This window comes from Microtus pennsylvanicus, chromosome 18 (assembly GCF_037038515.1).
Source record: "Microtus pennsylvanicus isolate mMicPen1 chromosome 18, mMicPen1.hap1, whole genome shotgun sequence".
Lineage (NCBI taxonomy): Eukaryota > Metazoa > Chordata > Mammalia > Rodentia > Cricetidae > Microtus > Microtus pennsylvanicus.
The window spans coordinates 39,578,787-39,596,191 of record NC_134596.1 but is presented as its reverse complement, the minus strand read 5'-3'; the positions used below and the strand labels follow the sequence as shown (position 1 = coordinate 39,596,191).

Genomic DNA, 17,405 nt, shown 5'->3' with positions numbered 1-17,405 from the left:
ATTGATTTCCGTAGGGCTTTCCCTCCGTTCCCTTTTAAGCTGACAGATTTGGCATTCATACTGATGAGCAGAGGCATCTGGATAGAGAAGGGTTGCAAGGTAAGGGCCAAGTCCGAGAGTTAGGGATCCCAGTGAGCCAACTGGGCCCCTCCGTGAGGTGGGAGAGTCTTTTCACCACGTGGTCTCTTTCTTGAAGAGCCCAGACCCTGGGTCGCCATCCTAACCTCTCTCAGAGTCTAACTGCAAACTCTGGGCTGGAGGTCAACTCAGCTTCCTTCAGCTGGGGGATAACCCATGCCTTGTTCCTTCAAGTGATCTTTTAAGATCCTAGATGGCCGTTAGCAAACGGGACAGTACATGCTTGAAGATGCCTAGATGTTCTTCCCCAGGACCAGAGGGACTCCTTTCCTTGGCCTGCTGCGCTGGGCTTGCATCTGAGCCATGGGCTCACTTAGTTTTGTTGAGCATGGCTGGGCAGGGCTAGAGGAAAGCTTGGAGGTATTTTGTCTCTTGCCTTCACTGAGGCTCAGAGGTGACAATATAAAGTCAGTAGCATTCATAAGGCATGGGTTCCATGCCAGGCTCTAGTGGCAAGGATATTGTTTACAGTCCTCAATAACCCTCATGAGCACCCTACCATCAGGCGCCATTGTCCCTCTGCACAGGTGAGGATGCTGAGGGCTGAAACCAGATTCACATTCGGATCTGTCGGATGCCAGGGCAGAAGCTCTAAATCATGAGCCAGGGAAGAGCTGTGGAGATGACAGTTTTCAAGCCTGAGAGGCAGTCTTGCTAGTGGGACAGCTTTCGTGTGGACCCAGGCCTGCAGGAGGGAGTGGGAATGAGGCCATAGATACGTGTATGTGTGTGTGTGCATGTGTGTATGCCTGCATGCTTCTCTTTCTTGTTTGATCTTGGAAACACGATTCAATCTGGGGTTGCTGTGAGGATTAAACAGCATTGCTAAAACATGTCTAAATTACATAGCACATGTCTAAATCATGCGTGGCTGATGCTGTCTGTGGAGGGGAGGAGCACAGGGAAGAATCCCACAGACTGCTGTCACTGGGAAGGAACAGGGTCACCTACCAGTACTCACAGAGGCCTGGAGCAGAACAACAGGCTCCTTGAAGACTCTACAGTAGGAAGCAATCACAGTTGCAGGATGCAGCAACCGCTCAGATGTGCTAGGCCGTGGGTGGGGTGGAGAGGCCGGAGACAAAAAATTCTAGGGAGCTGAGGAGGAAACTGAGGAAGGACTCCTAGCGTTGGGAGTCACTCTCGGGCTTCAGTGAGGCTTATGCCTGAATGGGCAGCTCTGGGTTGGATGGTCATCGAGGTCAATCTTCCAGGACATATAACCATGTCCAGGACTGGGCAGTGGCAGAGGGGAAGCAGACAAGGAGTTGACTGAGAGGTATTCTGGGAAAGAGTGGCTAGACTTGGCTGAGGACTGGATGGAAGAAGGGCGGGGGGGGGGTATCTAACAGCAGGATATCTCCCAGTTGCTAAGCGGTTCAGTCTAATCATCCCAGGAGCAGGATCTCTCAAGGTCACACAGCTCACACTGAGAAGGTGCTAAGATATGCTCCTTGAATGGATAAACCCACAAACTAAGCACTGGTGTTTATCCAACACCTACCTCTGTTATCACTGCTTACAACTTACAGGTGTCCACACCCCTGTCCCCCTCACCAGTCACAGCAGCAGGGAGACTGACTGCTCAAGGCCAGCTAACAAGGACCAGGGGTAGCGGAAGAGCTTGATTCCAGGCTGGTACCCAAGCCCAGCCTCCAGCCAGCACTCTGAGCAAGGCAGCTGACCTAGAAAACATGTCTGTCCCAGTATGAACTGCAGGGTAGACTCTCAGCAGATCCAGGGCCCCAAATAGCAGGAACTTGGATTTCTCTAGAGTCACCTCCTCCCTCTCTAGAGTCCAGCTCACCTGCATTTTCATTCACGCACCACCTGTATTCTTTCGGGTTCAGCCCACACTCCAGCATGCACTCACCTGTGCGGCAGAACTCCTCGGCCTCTTGGGGTACCATGTCCTTGACGCGGCTTCCATAGGCTAGGCGGGCATCTTGGTCATAGGCCTTCAGGGTCTCACTGGAGCTGTAGGACTTCTGCGGGGCCTTGCCCTCCTCGCTGTCTGCCGACGAGCTGGTGTAGCGGCGCTCAGCATCGCGGCGCCGGGTCAGCGAGCGGTAGGGCTTCCTCTCCTTCACGTCCATGGCCTCGGGCCCACGCTCTTCCACATCCACGAATTGGGCCCTTGCCGCACTCAGGGCCGAGCGGTCTGCAGTGGGGAAAAGCGAAGCAATGCTGAGCCTCAGATTTGGGTTGGGAGAGGCAACGCCAGTGTCTGCCCTGGACCCGAAGGACTCTAGGAGCAAAGCGAGTCAAAGACCAGGCTGCTGAGGTGTGGTCAGGTGCCATTGCTACCCTGCAGCAGCAGCCTAGGGCACCTCTCATGGACAATCCTTTCTCTTTCTGTTGCTGGGACTACCTACCTGAGGATACCCCATGCTTTCCTCTAGGGATGGAGATCAGTGGGGCTACCAACAAAGACGGGAGGGTGCTGGCGCCCAGTGATGGTTGGAGGCAGAAGAATCCTTGCTACTTCTCATCTGAGAGAGGGCCTGACCCTGACTTAGGGGCTCTTGGTGTATCTGAGAGATGATGGACCATAGCCAGGCTGGGACTTATTTCTTCAGCAATCTCACTAAGTCACTGTACGTCTGCAGACATCATTACTGTCTCCAGCAGCCATCTCCACACTGATTTAAACTGTGGCTGCTTTGACTTCCACACCAGGAGTATACCGGGGTTTTCACCTGTCCATATCCTCACCAGCATTTGTTGCTATCCATGTTTTTTTTCAGTGACTGGCCATTCTGGCTACTCATTAACACTACGCTGAGATTCTGCTCACCCAGGCCAGAATGGCAGCGGATTTATTGCTCTGTTCTGAAGGCCTGAGAGCTTTTAGCTGAATGGCATCTTCGTTTCTCCTTCCAGAGTCTTTCTTTAGTCTGGGGCACAGACACAAGCTCACCCCACCCCTGAACAGGCCAGGAGTACAGTACAGGAGGAAATCGATGTTTCATTCAAACGACTGACCAGACGCTGTGCCTTCCTTTCTGGAAGCCTACAACCTCCTCCGTTCTGTTCCACTCATCACAACAACATGGGTGTGCAAAACATTTCCTTCTTCACTGTTTGGCTCGAAAAAATGGCAGAGCAGGAGGCTCTGTGATAAACGAAACACAACTGGGGGCTCTTGCTGGACAAGACTCTGCCAGCCAGAGTGGCATTTAGTGCCTGCCAATGGTGCCACTGGTGTTTGGCGAGAAGGGGTTGGGAGATGTCTTCTGAAATTTTAAAATGAGCTGGGAATTTGGATTTTGAATTGAAATACGTTATTTAAAGATATAAACTTTTTTATTTTTGATTTCGCAACATGTTGCAGGACAAACAAAGCCTGATTTGGTTGGAGGACTAGCAGGTTGGCTTGTGGGCATAGGCACCTGCATCAGATCTTCAGACTGACCTACCTTCCTTCCTTCCTTCCTTCCTTCCTCAAAGAGTCTCTCCAGGGTAGCTCCTAGCTCTACTCCAGTGGGAGACTCTGTCCACCTCTTAACAAGCCCTCTGGACGCACTAAGATCAGCCCTATACCCTAAGCTGAATGCCACAACCACTTTGCAAGGAGATGGTCTGGAGTTAGTGCTCGATGTCTTTGGAGGGATTATGGATCCCGAGGGCTTAATCTAGACTTTTCCTGACATATTTTCCTTCACTTTTCAGAGCATAAACATTTGTGATTTTATTGGTGCTGCATAAAAACCATGAAGCACACATGTGACTGTTTTCATGGATCCTGAACCATTCAGCTTCCCACCTAGGCACGTAACATGAGTCAGTAGAAGCGAAGTCATTATTACTACAGAGACCAAAGTTGTGCCTAGAAGCAGTCAATAAGGAGTGAATTTCTTGGGGTCTTCATTCTCAAAACATGCTTGATAATCGGGCAGTGGTTTAACCCAAGACACACAAGAATTACTTCATATGATGAAGGCCCAAATCTAGGCTCTAAATTCTGTCGTCTTTGAAAAAATATTTACTTATTTTATTTTGTGTGTATGAATGCTTTCCCTGAATGTGTACCAAGGGTGTGTCTGGTACCTGCAGAAGCCAGGAGATGGCATTGGATCCCCACATGGGGATCCAGAAGTGTATTCTGCCATCTCTACAGCCCTTGAGTTCTGCTGTCTTGATGCTCAGCCTCCCAACACTCACTGCCAAGACCAAGTTCTGAGGGTGTGAAAAGCAAGGCCACAGGGAAGACCAGAGAGCATCCACACCTTCTCTTCTGGGGTCTTTAGAATTCCCTGACTGCAATTCTCAGCTTAGAAACCAACTCGCAATGCATCCCATACATAATTTGGTAAGTGAATATATTTATGGAATATGTTACTAGAAGCAGAAAAATCTATAAAAGTTATAGAAGCATGGAAGCTAATGCTTGCTCATAGTTCCCAGGTTAATCTAATAGTTTTTTTTAAAAAAGATTGTGTGTGTACGTGGTGGGGGGGCATGTGTGCACGCTTGCAGAGGTCAGGAGAGAGCACCTCACTTCCCCAGGTTACAGCTGGTTGTGAGCTACCTGACATGGGTCCTCTGAAAGAGGAACAAACACTTTTAACTACTGAGTTATTTCTCTAGCCCATCGATCTTTAATTTTTAAAGGAAGGCTGATTATAACTCTTTAAATTGATATTAGGATTCAGTAATGGCTTTTGATCCATAGCACTGTTCTGGTTTAATCTGGGTGAGCCTTGTGGCTTCCCTAGCCCCGGAGTGGGGGAAATGCTGCTGATATGAACACACGCACACGCACGCACACGATAAAGATTAGCTATCATGAACAGGCAGTACTAACACACTCATAATCACACCAAATTAGCACCAGCAGTAGAAAATATATTTGTGGTGTGAGCCAATATTTACTGGGTGCTTAATTTACCTGCTGTCATAAGTGATAACGTGTCAGATTGCCGTGCCAATCCTCCTATATGGGTCGTAGGACTACCCACAAATCTGTCTAGGAAGGTGACTCTCTTGCCCAAGGTCACACATTGAATTTGGCACATGGTTTGTTGGATGGTTTTGCCCTCCTCGGCTGTGCCGGCTGAATTCCCAAAGCCCAGTTCATACCATGGATCTGCTCGTGCCCCCTCTGCGTCATGGCCTAGCTGCTAGGACCAATTCTAGCTTCTTAACCGAAATGAACTTCTAGATTCAGATCATCTCGTTCCATCCCTAGACCCATGTCCACTTCCTTGTGCAGGGGGCACAGTCCCCACCACGAGGGTCGTGTTGTTCCTTTCTGGGACACACAGATAAGCGGCTAATGGTATGGAGTCTACCTTCCCCTTAGGGCAGGCCTGGCCTTCATGGTGCTTGCAGATGTTCCCTGAGCAAATCAGGGAATAGAGGACTGTTTGGCACTAACTTCGTTCCTGTGACCCCAGCAAACTTTCGGCGGTTTGCTTTAGTAATATCTCACAACAAAACTAGTTGAATGTAAAGATTAAACTAGAGGTGCTACTTACATGTGTCCTTTGAACGTTGTGATCAGCCTGGGCTGCAGGTTTGTTTCCCTGCACTGACCAGCTGGGTGGCTTTAGGGCAAGATACTTAACCTATCTACGCTTCAGTTTCCTTACCAGCAAAGCCTCTCTTGGCTGCTCTGGGAATCCAATGTGTCAATACATGCCCCCGGCACACAATTAACACTCAATATGTATTAACTCTTAACTTCAGAAACCCCATTTTCAAAGGCATAATTGAGAAGGCCTCAACTAGATGTCAGTTACCATCAAAACAGGAGCACCTCACAGAAATATATGCTACCATGGCTGCTAAACTTGTGGGTGACAACACTCCCCACCAGTGTGGCTCTTCTGACTGAACACAGCCGCTTTAAGATGAAGAACGCAGCTGCATGCCCGTTCCCAAGAACGCCGCTACCAACAGGGACGTCCCCAAGCAGAGCAGAGGCAAGGAGAGCCCGCCTTCCCCTCTTAACATCGCAATTCAGTAAATATTTATGTTTCCGTACAGATAGGGGGTCAGAGAGAGTTCACACGTAAATTGGTGTTTAGCAGAGCGAGAAGAGCTCGGGTTAGAGTGGAATGATAGGAGAACGAACTCCCTGGAAGCCTGCAGCGACCTGCGGCTCCTGACAGAAGGATGGGGAGATGGTGCAGGAGGTGCTCCTGGGCATGGCTCTGCAATCCATGGATGGGTCGAGGACCAGCTGGAGAGAACACATTGCCTCAACACACCTTGTATTTTCCTTACCCACTGTTATGCCTTGAATGGGCTTTGCGTCTCTTCCCACCCCTCCCGGCCCCTCCTTCACACCATGGCTGTGTTGATGGTATTTGGGAAATGATTAGGTTTGGAGGAGGTTATGAGGTTGGAGGCCTCCAGAGGAGATTCGGGGCTTCCTAGGAGAGAAAAGTGGGGCCTAAGCATGGGCCTCCCCCACGTTCCGTTCTGCTATTGACGCCCTCCATCACATAGTCACAAAGCCAGAAGATGCTCACTCGATGCTCCCTTATATGGCATTTCCTGAACTTCAGATTTCAAGAGGCAACTCTGTTACACCCAGGGCACAGAGTCCCAGAACTATTTGCAGTCGGCTGGCATGGGCTACTGTTCTCACAGTCTCCATCTCTGTGACTTGGTTCCATTTTATGGAAGAAGCAGGGGTTTATAGGAGCTAAATAACCAGCTGGAGATGACAGGAAGGTCATCAGGAGGCTGCCATGACTCCTCTCAGGGGCAAGATGAGCTCTGGCCACCTCCTAACTGTGTGACTCTGGAAGGTTCCTCAAGCTAAGATATAAATAGTTCGTCAGATGCTTTGCCAACTGCAATGCTCTATGTCAGTATAAGGGATTAAGAATTTTTGATTAATGCCATTGTTACTGTCTTCATCATCACCCTCATTTTTGGTTTTGTTTCTAAGCAAAATATTCTTAAGAATGCAAACTGTGAGCTAACTTAAGCAGATGGGGACGTTTAAGGGTGCTCTGGGGAAAAGTGAATACATATCCAAGGAGTCAATATTGGGCCAGGCTGTGGGCCTCTACCTCCATGAGGCAGCTGCCACTGTGGCCCCCGCTGACGCTGGCGGTCCATGTGTGAGGACGCTGATGCTGACCACACCTAGGAGCCATCAAGGCCTTGGCACGGGCTCAGCGGCCAGTCTCTCCTAAGCACGACTCTTTGGGAGTCTTCTCTAGCGCCAGTCCCAGCACCACAAAGGTGCAGTGAGAACGAACCCTTTCTGGGAGAGCAGCAGAGCAGTCGGTCACTGTGCTGCTGTCTCCAGAGATGCTTGGGTCAGAAGCCTTGCAATGGCAGCTTTCTGCCTGGCTAATGTGTCATAGGAAAGCCCATCAGTGGAAATTGACAAATTAGGAACTGCAGATTCCTGCGTTTCTTGTTAGACTCTGATATGGGTATCTGATTTGGTCTATCAGAGGCCAGAGAAAGGGGCTGGGACAGGAGGGCAGAAGAAATGTATGTATTGAGTACAGAGTGTAGCCTTCCCACCGGGACTCACGCTTCTCATCACAGAGGTCAGGATGCTCCAGTTTACAGGGTGGATAAAGGACAAGGCTTGGACTTGAACCCAGGACTCTCAGATTCTATACTCAGCATTCGGAATTCATGTATGTGTGTGTGTGTGGTATATATGACATGTGTGTGCTGCCCCTGCCTGTGGAGGCCAATGGTGGACACTGGCTGGGCTGCTTGATTGGTTTCCACCCCGTTCCTTTGAGTCAGGGTCTCTCATGGAGGCTGAAGGTAGGGCTGGTGACCACCACACTCCAGAGAACCTCATGGTGCTGAATATGTTACCGGCTGTTGTGCGGCCCTCCCTTCTTTTGTGTATGTGTGTTAGGGATTTGAACTCAGGCCCTTAATTCCTTTGAAGCAGACGCTCTTACCACATGTTCGTGTTTTGACTTTGGTTTGGTGCGGTTTCCCTTCATACGGAGCTAGTTTTGGAAGAATCTGAATGTTTGAGCAGGTGTGTGGAAATGGGGAGGCCAGGGGTGGTGATGGGGATCAGAATAGCATTTCGGATAGGAAAAGACCCAACAGAGACACACATAAAGGGACCTGCACTTAGAGTTCAGGGGCAGAGTTCTTGATGAGCGTGTGCAAGGCTGTGGTGGGTTCAATGACCACCATTGGAAACACGAAGCTAAGAGAAGCCATGTATGCCATCGGTTTATGTTGCGCTCAACGGCACACACCTGCAATTTCAGCATCTGGGAAGGGGAAGCAAGAAGAACAGGAGCCCGAAGTCAGCCAGCCTTGGCTACACAAAGAATTGAAGCACAGCCTGGGCTACATGAGACTCTGCCTGAAACAAACGAAACACTTAAAGAAACAAACAAAACCCCTGTTCACTTAATGCCTCCTCGTGTCCTGGTTACTGTGTGCGTATTATTCCCAGTTCCCATGGCAACAGTGCAAGCTAGGCGTCATTCTCTTATTTTCTGTTTTCTCTTGTTCTTGCTTTAGCGATGAGATAACAAAAGCTCAAGGAGGGTAAAAGTGAATTACTCTACATCACATGGGTCTCTCACGTCTGGGTCTATATCTGAAACAGAATAAATGCTGAAAAGCCAAGGAAAGCATTGCACACCTAGCAGCACAGGCTGAGTCACCAGGCACATCATTGCTAAATCCCCTTTCTTATTTCAATACTGCAGGGGCACACGCTGGCACCGCAGGAGTCTCCCTCCGCCTCCCTTATGGTATCCCCCCTCCTCTCCAAGCGCTGAAGTCTTGTCTAACTGTTCAAGCTTTATTTGAAGCATCAGAGGTCGAGCCCAGGGTGAGTGCGTGCTTAGCTTGTGATCCCCAGGAGCCTCTATTCAGCAGGCAATTCAAACAGGAGGGAAGACAAGGGAGAGGGTCCCAGGGCCACCAGGCCAGGCTGAGAGGGGCCAGCGGCAGAAGAAGGTCAGGGTCTTTCGCCAGGGACCATAGTGGTATCTAAAGCAAGGACATGTCTAAAGCTTCACCATGGAGAAGTTGAGCACAATCGAGGGTTTTGAGATCAGGAGAGAAAAGTGGCACAGATTAGTGGCTTCCAGACTGCTCTGATAAACTGAAAATGTGCCTCATGCTACAGCCTAAGGCCCACATACATTATCAATGTCTCACGTGCTTGTGTGTGCCCTTGCATGCATGTGGAGGGCATGTTGCTTTCCGCTCCATATTTTGAGGCAGGGTCTCTTGCTGAACCAAGAGCTCACCGGTTCATCTAGGCTGGCTAGACAGTGAGGCTGCTGGATCCTCTAGTGCCTGCCCATCCAGCACAAGGGGGATCTGACTCAGGTATTTGTGCATGCACAGCAAGCATTTTACCACCGAGCCACCAGCCTAGCCCATACATTACCAACTAAACCCCGAACTTTGTGAAACCACGCTAAATCTTAGAGCAAGGGTGGAATTTGGTATTTTCAAGCCCATTCTACTTACATAGGATTATAATGAGTTGCCAGCTGGCATGAGAACACACAGTTGTAGGTTACCACATGGATGAATGACCTTGAGCAGAAAGGAGCCAGGTTATTCTTGGAGTTCAGACTATGGGGAGAGAAGATATGGGAGACAAAACCTGCGGTGTGGAAAGAGCCTCCTGCTCGAAGACATACATTTTCATAATACCAGCGGACAGGAAAAGCGGAGTGCATGTGGCAGAGAATGCCGGCCAAAGACTCAGCAAAGTCCTCAGGGAGGGTACCTTCAACTGCATTCAGAGACACTGATGCCTGCCCCAGCAGGGTAGAGTTCAAACTGTCCAGGAGAACGAGCTGGGTGCGGGGTTTGTGCAGAAGGCTTGTCTCAGAAACAAAGCATCCATGTCTGGGGAGAAGCTCACATCTGGACCTTTCAGATGGCCCCCACTTGTATTTACATAGAGGAGGAGCATTGAACATCTGGGTGGGAGACATCCATAGACAGCAAGGCCTCAGCTGCCAATACATCTTTCCCCCTACACAGCCCACAGGGGAGAGGGCTGTTATCACCTGCTTACCCAAACCCAGTCAGGAAATTGACTGAATTCCTGCCGGGCTGAAGTTTTATCAGTTTTGCTTAACATAAGCAGAGGGTGGTATTTTTAGTTCTCTGTGTGTCAGAAAGGCCCCTAAACATTTTGGAGCTAACATGTGTTCTGCAGAATGAAGGTCCCGGGGAGTCCTGGGCATGTACAAAAGCATAAATCTTACTTTCCTTAGTCTTTCAGTGATTGCTCTTTGTTTTCAGCTGGGATAGGAAAGGCATGGTCCTTAGCCTGTGCCACATTCTGTGCTGGACTCTGCAGACCAGAAGGGGAGGCGTCTTTTCCCCCATGTTAGGGGTTTGGGAAAGAAAGGCCTGCAGCATCAAAGGGATGCACACATTCATGACACCAGGACGGATTCTACAGCTCTGGCTTCCACATTTATGCCCACCATTATACCCCGAACACATTTACATAGCCCTGTTACTAGGGGGGACCCCTCACCATTTAAATAGGGGGGCAGTGCTGTTGAGAGTGCTGACTAAGAGCAAGGTATTCTCGTCTCCTCCCCCACTGAAGCCGCACCATACCCTCTCCGCAGTTTGCAGATGAGAATCCAGGATCAGACAGGTGAAATGCTTACTCAGGGGACCACGTTAGGAGGAGGGTATGGGTAGGAGTCACATCTCAGCTGTCCTGTCCAAGGCTCAAACTTTAAACCGACCTATACTACTTCCTCCCTGCTCATCCCGTTCTAATTTGTGCCAAATGTTCTATCATCTCATTTTTAATAGCACCAGCTCCTCCGGCAGTCCACTTGGCCTCTGGTCTGCTCACAGCAGTTCCCTGGTAGCCTGGAACGGAGCAGCACTCTGGGCCAGGGAGAGGGCTTCACTGGGAGTGAGCTGGCTGGAGTGTGGCCCTGTGCCCAGCCTGGCTGTGGGGACATCTCTAATCAGTGGCTGCCAGGCAGAGGACAGATGGTGCCACTATTTGCTGGAGCCATCTTGCCTTCTGGTGGAGGTTTGTCAGAGGCCAGGCATCAAAGGACAGGGACTCTGATCCCGAGCCAGAGGGTTCCCCTTCAAAGGGCTGGGCATGTCCAGGACTCAGGGACACAGCAGGACGTCAGTCTGCAGGAGGCTTTAGGATGGCTGTGGTGTCTACAATCCCGCTCGGTCCAGGTTTTGCTCCCAAAGCCACAGATCTGTCCAAGACCCTCTTACAGAATCTATCACCTCAGAGCTCAGACAGAAGGTGACACTCAATGGGTGCTTGATGTCTCTTGGTCTCATTTCTACTGAGTCGTCATTACGTGACCTCTACTCTGGGACAGCTTTGCTTACTAGCTTTTACTTCCTGTTATGGAGTCAAAAATCTGCCTCCTTTCAGCTTCTTTCCTTCTCTCGGCCTCAGCCCTATTCCCTGGGAGTCTAGGAGGTATGTCTAGTGTTTTATTCCCCAGAATAATCCTTCCAGACTGAAGATAGGGCCAGTCTGTGTCCTTGAGTTCTTCGTCAGAGACAGAGACCTTGAGTCTCTGATGGTCTTCAAGTCCCAGCCTTCTTGGTAAATTCCCCCCAGGTCTGTCTTCCTTAGGATCCTCTTCCTTTTCTGATCTGGCCCTATAAAATCCTGGGGTGTGGACTGAGGAGCTGGATTGAATTTGGTCTCCAAGGAACCACAAAGCTGTCAGAAGGGCAAACACATCTACTCTTAAGTCCAGCACAGAGGAGGCAAAGGAACAACGGACACAGATGGCCTAAGGACAGAGATGGGACCTCTAGAACTCTAGGCCTCTGCTGTCTGGGGAGATGATCTCCGAACTCAGCCACCAGGCTGGGTCTGGAGTCACTCAGTGGACCAGAGAGGAATATCTTCTTTATCGTCTCTTGGCTTTCCCAGGGGAAGCTGCTGGGGCCTTGATAGATTGATGTCCTCTCTTTCCACTGCATCCTTCTCCATCCTCCCCCAGGAAGCTGGTCCCATCCACTTCTCAAATCCTCCTGGACTCCAGTTTCTCCATAAACACCACCTTGAGACATTCCCTACCTCTGCCAAAGTTCACTGACTAGCATCTCTGTCCTTTCTCCCAGGAAGCCCTGGCAAAAGTTGAGGCTGCAACTCAGTCTGTTTGGGTGCCAACTATGCATGAAGTTTTCTTTTCTCCCGACTTTCCATGGGCTGGGTCTAGACCTGCACTATGAAATATTCAGTGCCGAGCGGAGACGCTGGTTGATTGAATACATCCTACTGAGGCCAAGTCTTAGCCTACAATTACCCGGGGCTCCCACCAGGCCTCCTCCTCAGCGGATGGGGAGGGGGAAACTGAGGGTGCTACCCGGCTCTCAGGGCAGCAAGCAGCCGTTCAAGGCTTCTAGAAACAGTAAAACATTCAGTGAAATGCTACTCAATGGCTATAACGCTATGGGCTCAGAGCCTTTGGGGACTGACCCAGGATCAGAGTGTGGCAGGGGCAAGAACATCACTTTCTTTAAAAATATGTTTTTAGTTAATTCTTTGAGAATATCATACAATGTATTTTATTCCCCTTCCTCCTCCCCTCAGATACATTCGTAGGGACTGTCAAATTATTATCTATATTTCTTAACCACTTTTTCTTAGTTTATTTCTGTGACTTCCTGAGATGCAGGTAAGTTACATAAATTCTTTTAATTGCATCAAATCCAAGTTTATCCCACTTGATATTTTAATTGTCTACTATGTTTATCTACTTGATTACTGTGTGTGTGACTGGGTTTGTCACGGTGCAAGCCTGAAGGTCAGACATCACCTTCTAGGAGTTGGTTCTCTCCCATCATATATAGCCCACGGATAGAACTCAGGTTGTCAGCCTTGTAGGCAAATGACTATACCTGCTGAGCCATCTTGATGGCCTAATATCTCAAACATTTATGTTTCTTTAATATCCCTGTTTTCTGATTGGGCATCTCCATAGCCACCTGTTCCTATTTCATTCAATAATTTTTAATCCTTTAAAAAAACTTGGTATTTGCTCAGTGTGACTTTCACATCATATATCTTGATCAGCTTTGCTCAGCTCACAGGCTCTCCCCATCCTCACCACCAGGGTGGGCTCTCCAGTACCACCCAGCTAGGAACTTCTTATTTTTATCACCTCTGCTTACAGCATCCTCTCCTCGGTCACCAAGCACCTGCTCAGGTGGCTGGAGCCCCAGGTCCCACGAGCCTAGCCTTTCCCAAACGTACATTCTAAATCCCAACTTCTCTTTAGAGAACACCTCCCTGGAATCAACCTGAGTCCTGAGATTTGAATATGGGTAGCAACAGCCTGGGATCCCAAGGATTTCATGACACTTGGTGTTATAGTGAGGGAGGCTGAGGCACAGCTACAGTCCAGAAGTGAGGGGCCAGAAGCTGTTAGGTTCTTCCTGGGGCCTTCCACAGCCCCAGTCCTCCATACAAGATGGTGAGTATTATATCTGTGCCTGAAGACTTCCCTGATCTTCCAGAACACACACACATAAACACACACCACGCATGTGCACACACACACACACACACACACACACACACACACACACACACACACAGAGACGGAGAGAGAGCTGGCTGTCAAGTATCAGAATTTCTGTATGGTGCATGGACTACAACATCCCTTAGGCACACGAGGCTGGTTGGTGAGGGTGTCCCAGAGAGAGATGTCACATAGAAAGCAAGGCAGAGAGAAGTAAGTGGCTTTGGCAGAATTTCACTTGCGTGTCTGGGTACTCAAATTTGGCAGTGGTGGAGAAAAGTCCTTTAATGATGGGAAAACCCTAAGTGCCTGAAGCTGCCTTCATTTCTAGTCATTAGGGTAGATATTAGGGCCCTCTTGCCAGTAGCTGGGTGGCCAGGCAATTTTCATTTCAATAATTAGCCTCTGTAAGTCTCACAGAACTGGAGACAGATAAAGGCAGGACCAGCCTCTCACGGAGCTAATTGTGCCCAGAGTTGTACACGCCTAATCAAGCCATGCACTGCCTCCATCCCTTTCATCCAAAGGCTCCAAAGACTTCGCCATCAGTAATTAAGCCTCCTCAGTGTCTTAAGGAAAGGAATTCTCCAGGGCAGTCAGAATGGAGAACACTCTGCCGGGGTGGAGGTGGTGGAGAAGGCAGCCGTGGTGCAAACTGCTAGAACAATAGGGAGCCAAGAAGAGGTCTCCATCCCTGAGAATGGCCCTCAGTGGCTACTCACCTCTGAGCTTTCTGCCACAACAGGGTAACTGATGGCTTCAACTGTACCTGGCTAAGCCACAAAAAGCCTTCCTTAATTAATAACAGGGCTATTCTATGGAAGATATGTCTGTTAAAAAGTTCCGACAAGGGTGATTAGAAACCACTCTCTCAGGTTCTCAGACTTGGAAGGGAATGTAAATGAGGGAGCCACCCAAGACTTGTCGAATGCTGGGTGACTTCTGTACATCCACACAGACCCCGCCAGCCCTGGGTGGATCCGTGATGACAGTCCGCTTATGCCTATCACATTGCATCCTCCGATCCTGGCCTTACACGGCCCATTCTGCTAGTGAGCTAACACTTAACTTTCTTTAAAAGAGATTTTCTGCTGCCCTGGCTCTGCTTTAGAAAGCTCACAAACAAGAAAATCCTCCTCCAGGAGAAGACTTCTTCTCCCCAGGCTCTAGAAAACAGTAGAACATAGTGGATAAAAATGCAGGCTTTTTATCAAAAGCACCATCCAAATAGGAAAAAAAAACTGGTAAGTCATCCTTCTCTGAAATTCTTGTGCTTTACAAAATCTGCAGAGGATGAAAAGTTAAGCTACAAAGTGGGAGAAAATTTGTGCAAACCACCCGTCGACAAAGGCCTAGCAGGGAGATCCCACCAGGAACCCAAAACTCAATAGTGAACTAAACAAACACTCCAAAGAGATGAGTAAATATCTTACCAAAGAGGCTATACAGATGGCAGAGAAGCCCAGGGGGGACAATACTCAGCATTGTTAGTCACCAAGGAGATGGGAATTGAAATCACTATGAACTATTGCCCTATACGCATCAGCAGGGCTAAAATGAAAAATAGCAACAACTCTCAATGCTGACAAGGATGCAGAGAAACTGGATCACCCGTGCATTGCTGGTAACAATGAAAAATGGCAAGTCCCCCCTGGAAAATAATTTGGCAAATTGCTTAGAAAACGGAGCATGCAATTACTGGACAAGCTAGCAATTGCACTCTTGGGCATTTAGCCCTCAAAAATGGAAACTTATGTGCACACAAAGGCCCACATGACAACATGTACTGGGGAGATACTCTGAATAGCCAACAGCTGGAAATGGGCCAGATGTCGCTTGACAGGGGTTGGTTATATCAAAGTAGAATCCCATGGAATACCGCTTGATGACAAAAAGGGATGACGTAATGACGGCACCAATGAATCTCCAGGGACTTATACTGAGTGTGTGTGGGTGGGAGGGGGCAGCACAGAAATCAAGCCCTTCCATAACATTTTGGGAATGCCAGTGCTTCAGGAGGGGAGACCAGAGAGGGATCGAGTGGAGTGTGGCTGCAAAGGGCATCGTGAGGGAGGTCTGTGCTGGAGGACGTCGCACCATCTCCTGCAGACTCAGCTGTCCCCACCGTCACATTCTTAGAACTAACCAAGGACTCTCAAGTGAAGTAAGAAACGGGGGTAAGGAAATGGAGTGTCCCAGTGCTAACATCCTGGTGGGGACATGTGCTCTCGCGATAACGGCTTGCAAACTTCGACTGGAGAAACCGCGTAAGGGACGCACAGAGTATCTCCGTGTTATTTCTGTATGTGCGCTACAATCGGCACAACAAAATAATTTTAAATGAGGGTGTCGAGTCGATGCCTTTTGAGTCAGGCACACCTGCATTTGAACGCCGAATCTGCTTCTGTGCTCCTGTGCCCATTTGGACGAACAAAGTACCTGAGCCTCAGTTTCCCCATCCAGAGAATGAGAGTAGTGCCTGTCATTCTGCAGGGCTGTCCTGAGGTTTAGATGAGGTAAGAGACGTACTCCACTCTGGCCCTGGCACAGAGCAAGGGCTCAGTCAACAACAGGTGTAGACCACGCCTCTTTATCCAGGATAGACGTTTCTGTACCGTAGCCCAGTTCGATTATCACCTGCCCTTTCTCCTTTCTGCCCATTTGGTCAATGTTCCTCTTTGGAGGCCAGATGGCACCAGGTGCACTCGGGGAGGTCTGACTTCAGACGCCATGTCACCTTGATAACGCCAGGTTGACAATGACAGCCTGGTGAGTCTCGTTACCACGGACAGCGCTGCCATCTTAGGGTTCTAGCCACACAGACACTTTGCATGCCATTTTTTTTCTATGCAATATCTTTCTTCATATTTATCCAACCCTGGGTATTGGTATTAATACAAACACCACAGGCAAAACGTCTTGCGTTTCTTCCTAAATCTCCAAGACGTCCCTGGAACCTGGGTATGCTGATAGACAGCCAGAGCAACAACTTCCTATTAATCACATCTCCTTGTATTCAAACCCCGTGCACCCTAACCCTCCCTCCAGGGTTGGCCATGTGTCTTCCACCTTGTGAGCCATAAGCCTAAAACAAACTCATAGCAGAGACAGGGAAGACCCCTGAGTATCAGGGCTTGCCTTTTCTTACTACTGTTGAGCAATTAGCAAGATTCAAAGGACTTTGGATCTCGCTACTAGACCCAGGGCTGAGCAGCAAGATTTTACTGGATTTAGCCACCTATGTGAACCCCTAAGCACACTCACCTACCCAGCTCCATGACCTTCGGAACCAATGAAGGATTAGTGTAAGTTACTAGATTTTGGGGTAGCATATTGCATGGTAAAGAGAAACTATAATTTCTATATCATAGGTGAAGCGACTGAGTGAGGCTCAGATGAGTCAAGTGAAAAACAGCACTTTAGAACTTGTACACCTCTCCCTCGTTTTTGCATGATTTAAGCTACCCCTCTTCCATAGCTTACTGTTTATATTGGTAGTATTCTCTATTTAAGTGACTGCTTAGCGATATGCTCTAAGCTATGTGCTCCCAATCCCCTCAAACAGTAGGCACTTAATATATAATGATTGGTTAACTGGATGAAAGTGCAATATCTCTGAGTAGCTGGGCTATCTCAGGCAGGAGACTCACACCCAGGGAGAGGACCCTGTTGCCCAGTTGCATAGCTAGCAGGGCCTGAACTCTGACGAAGCTCTGCTCTTCTAGCCCAGAGAGCAAAGGTCTGCCCTTCAATTTTCCATGCATCCCGAGGGCGAGACAGATGAGGAAATGAGTAACTGCC

General features: G+C 49.0%; 1 protein-coding gene across 6 annotated transcripts in view; it reads right to left on the bottom strand.

The window, feature by feature from the left end:
• The window catches only part of Tenm4 (teneurin transmembrane protein 4), a 677,803-nt gene that overhangs the window by 345,667 nt on the left and 314,731 nt on the right, over window positions 1-17,405 (bottom strand). For all 6 annotated transcript variants that reach the window (XM_075953236.1, XM_075953232.1, XM_075953234.1 and 3 more), the window contains one exon: window positions 2,012-2,299. In XM_075953236.1, coding sequence (XP_075809351.1) covers window positions 2,012-2,234 — 223 coding nt within the window. In that variant the 5' untranslated portion in view covers window positions 2,235-2,299. The remainder of the gene's footprint in view (window positions 1-2,011; window positions 2,300-17,405) is intronic.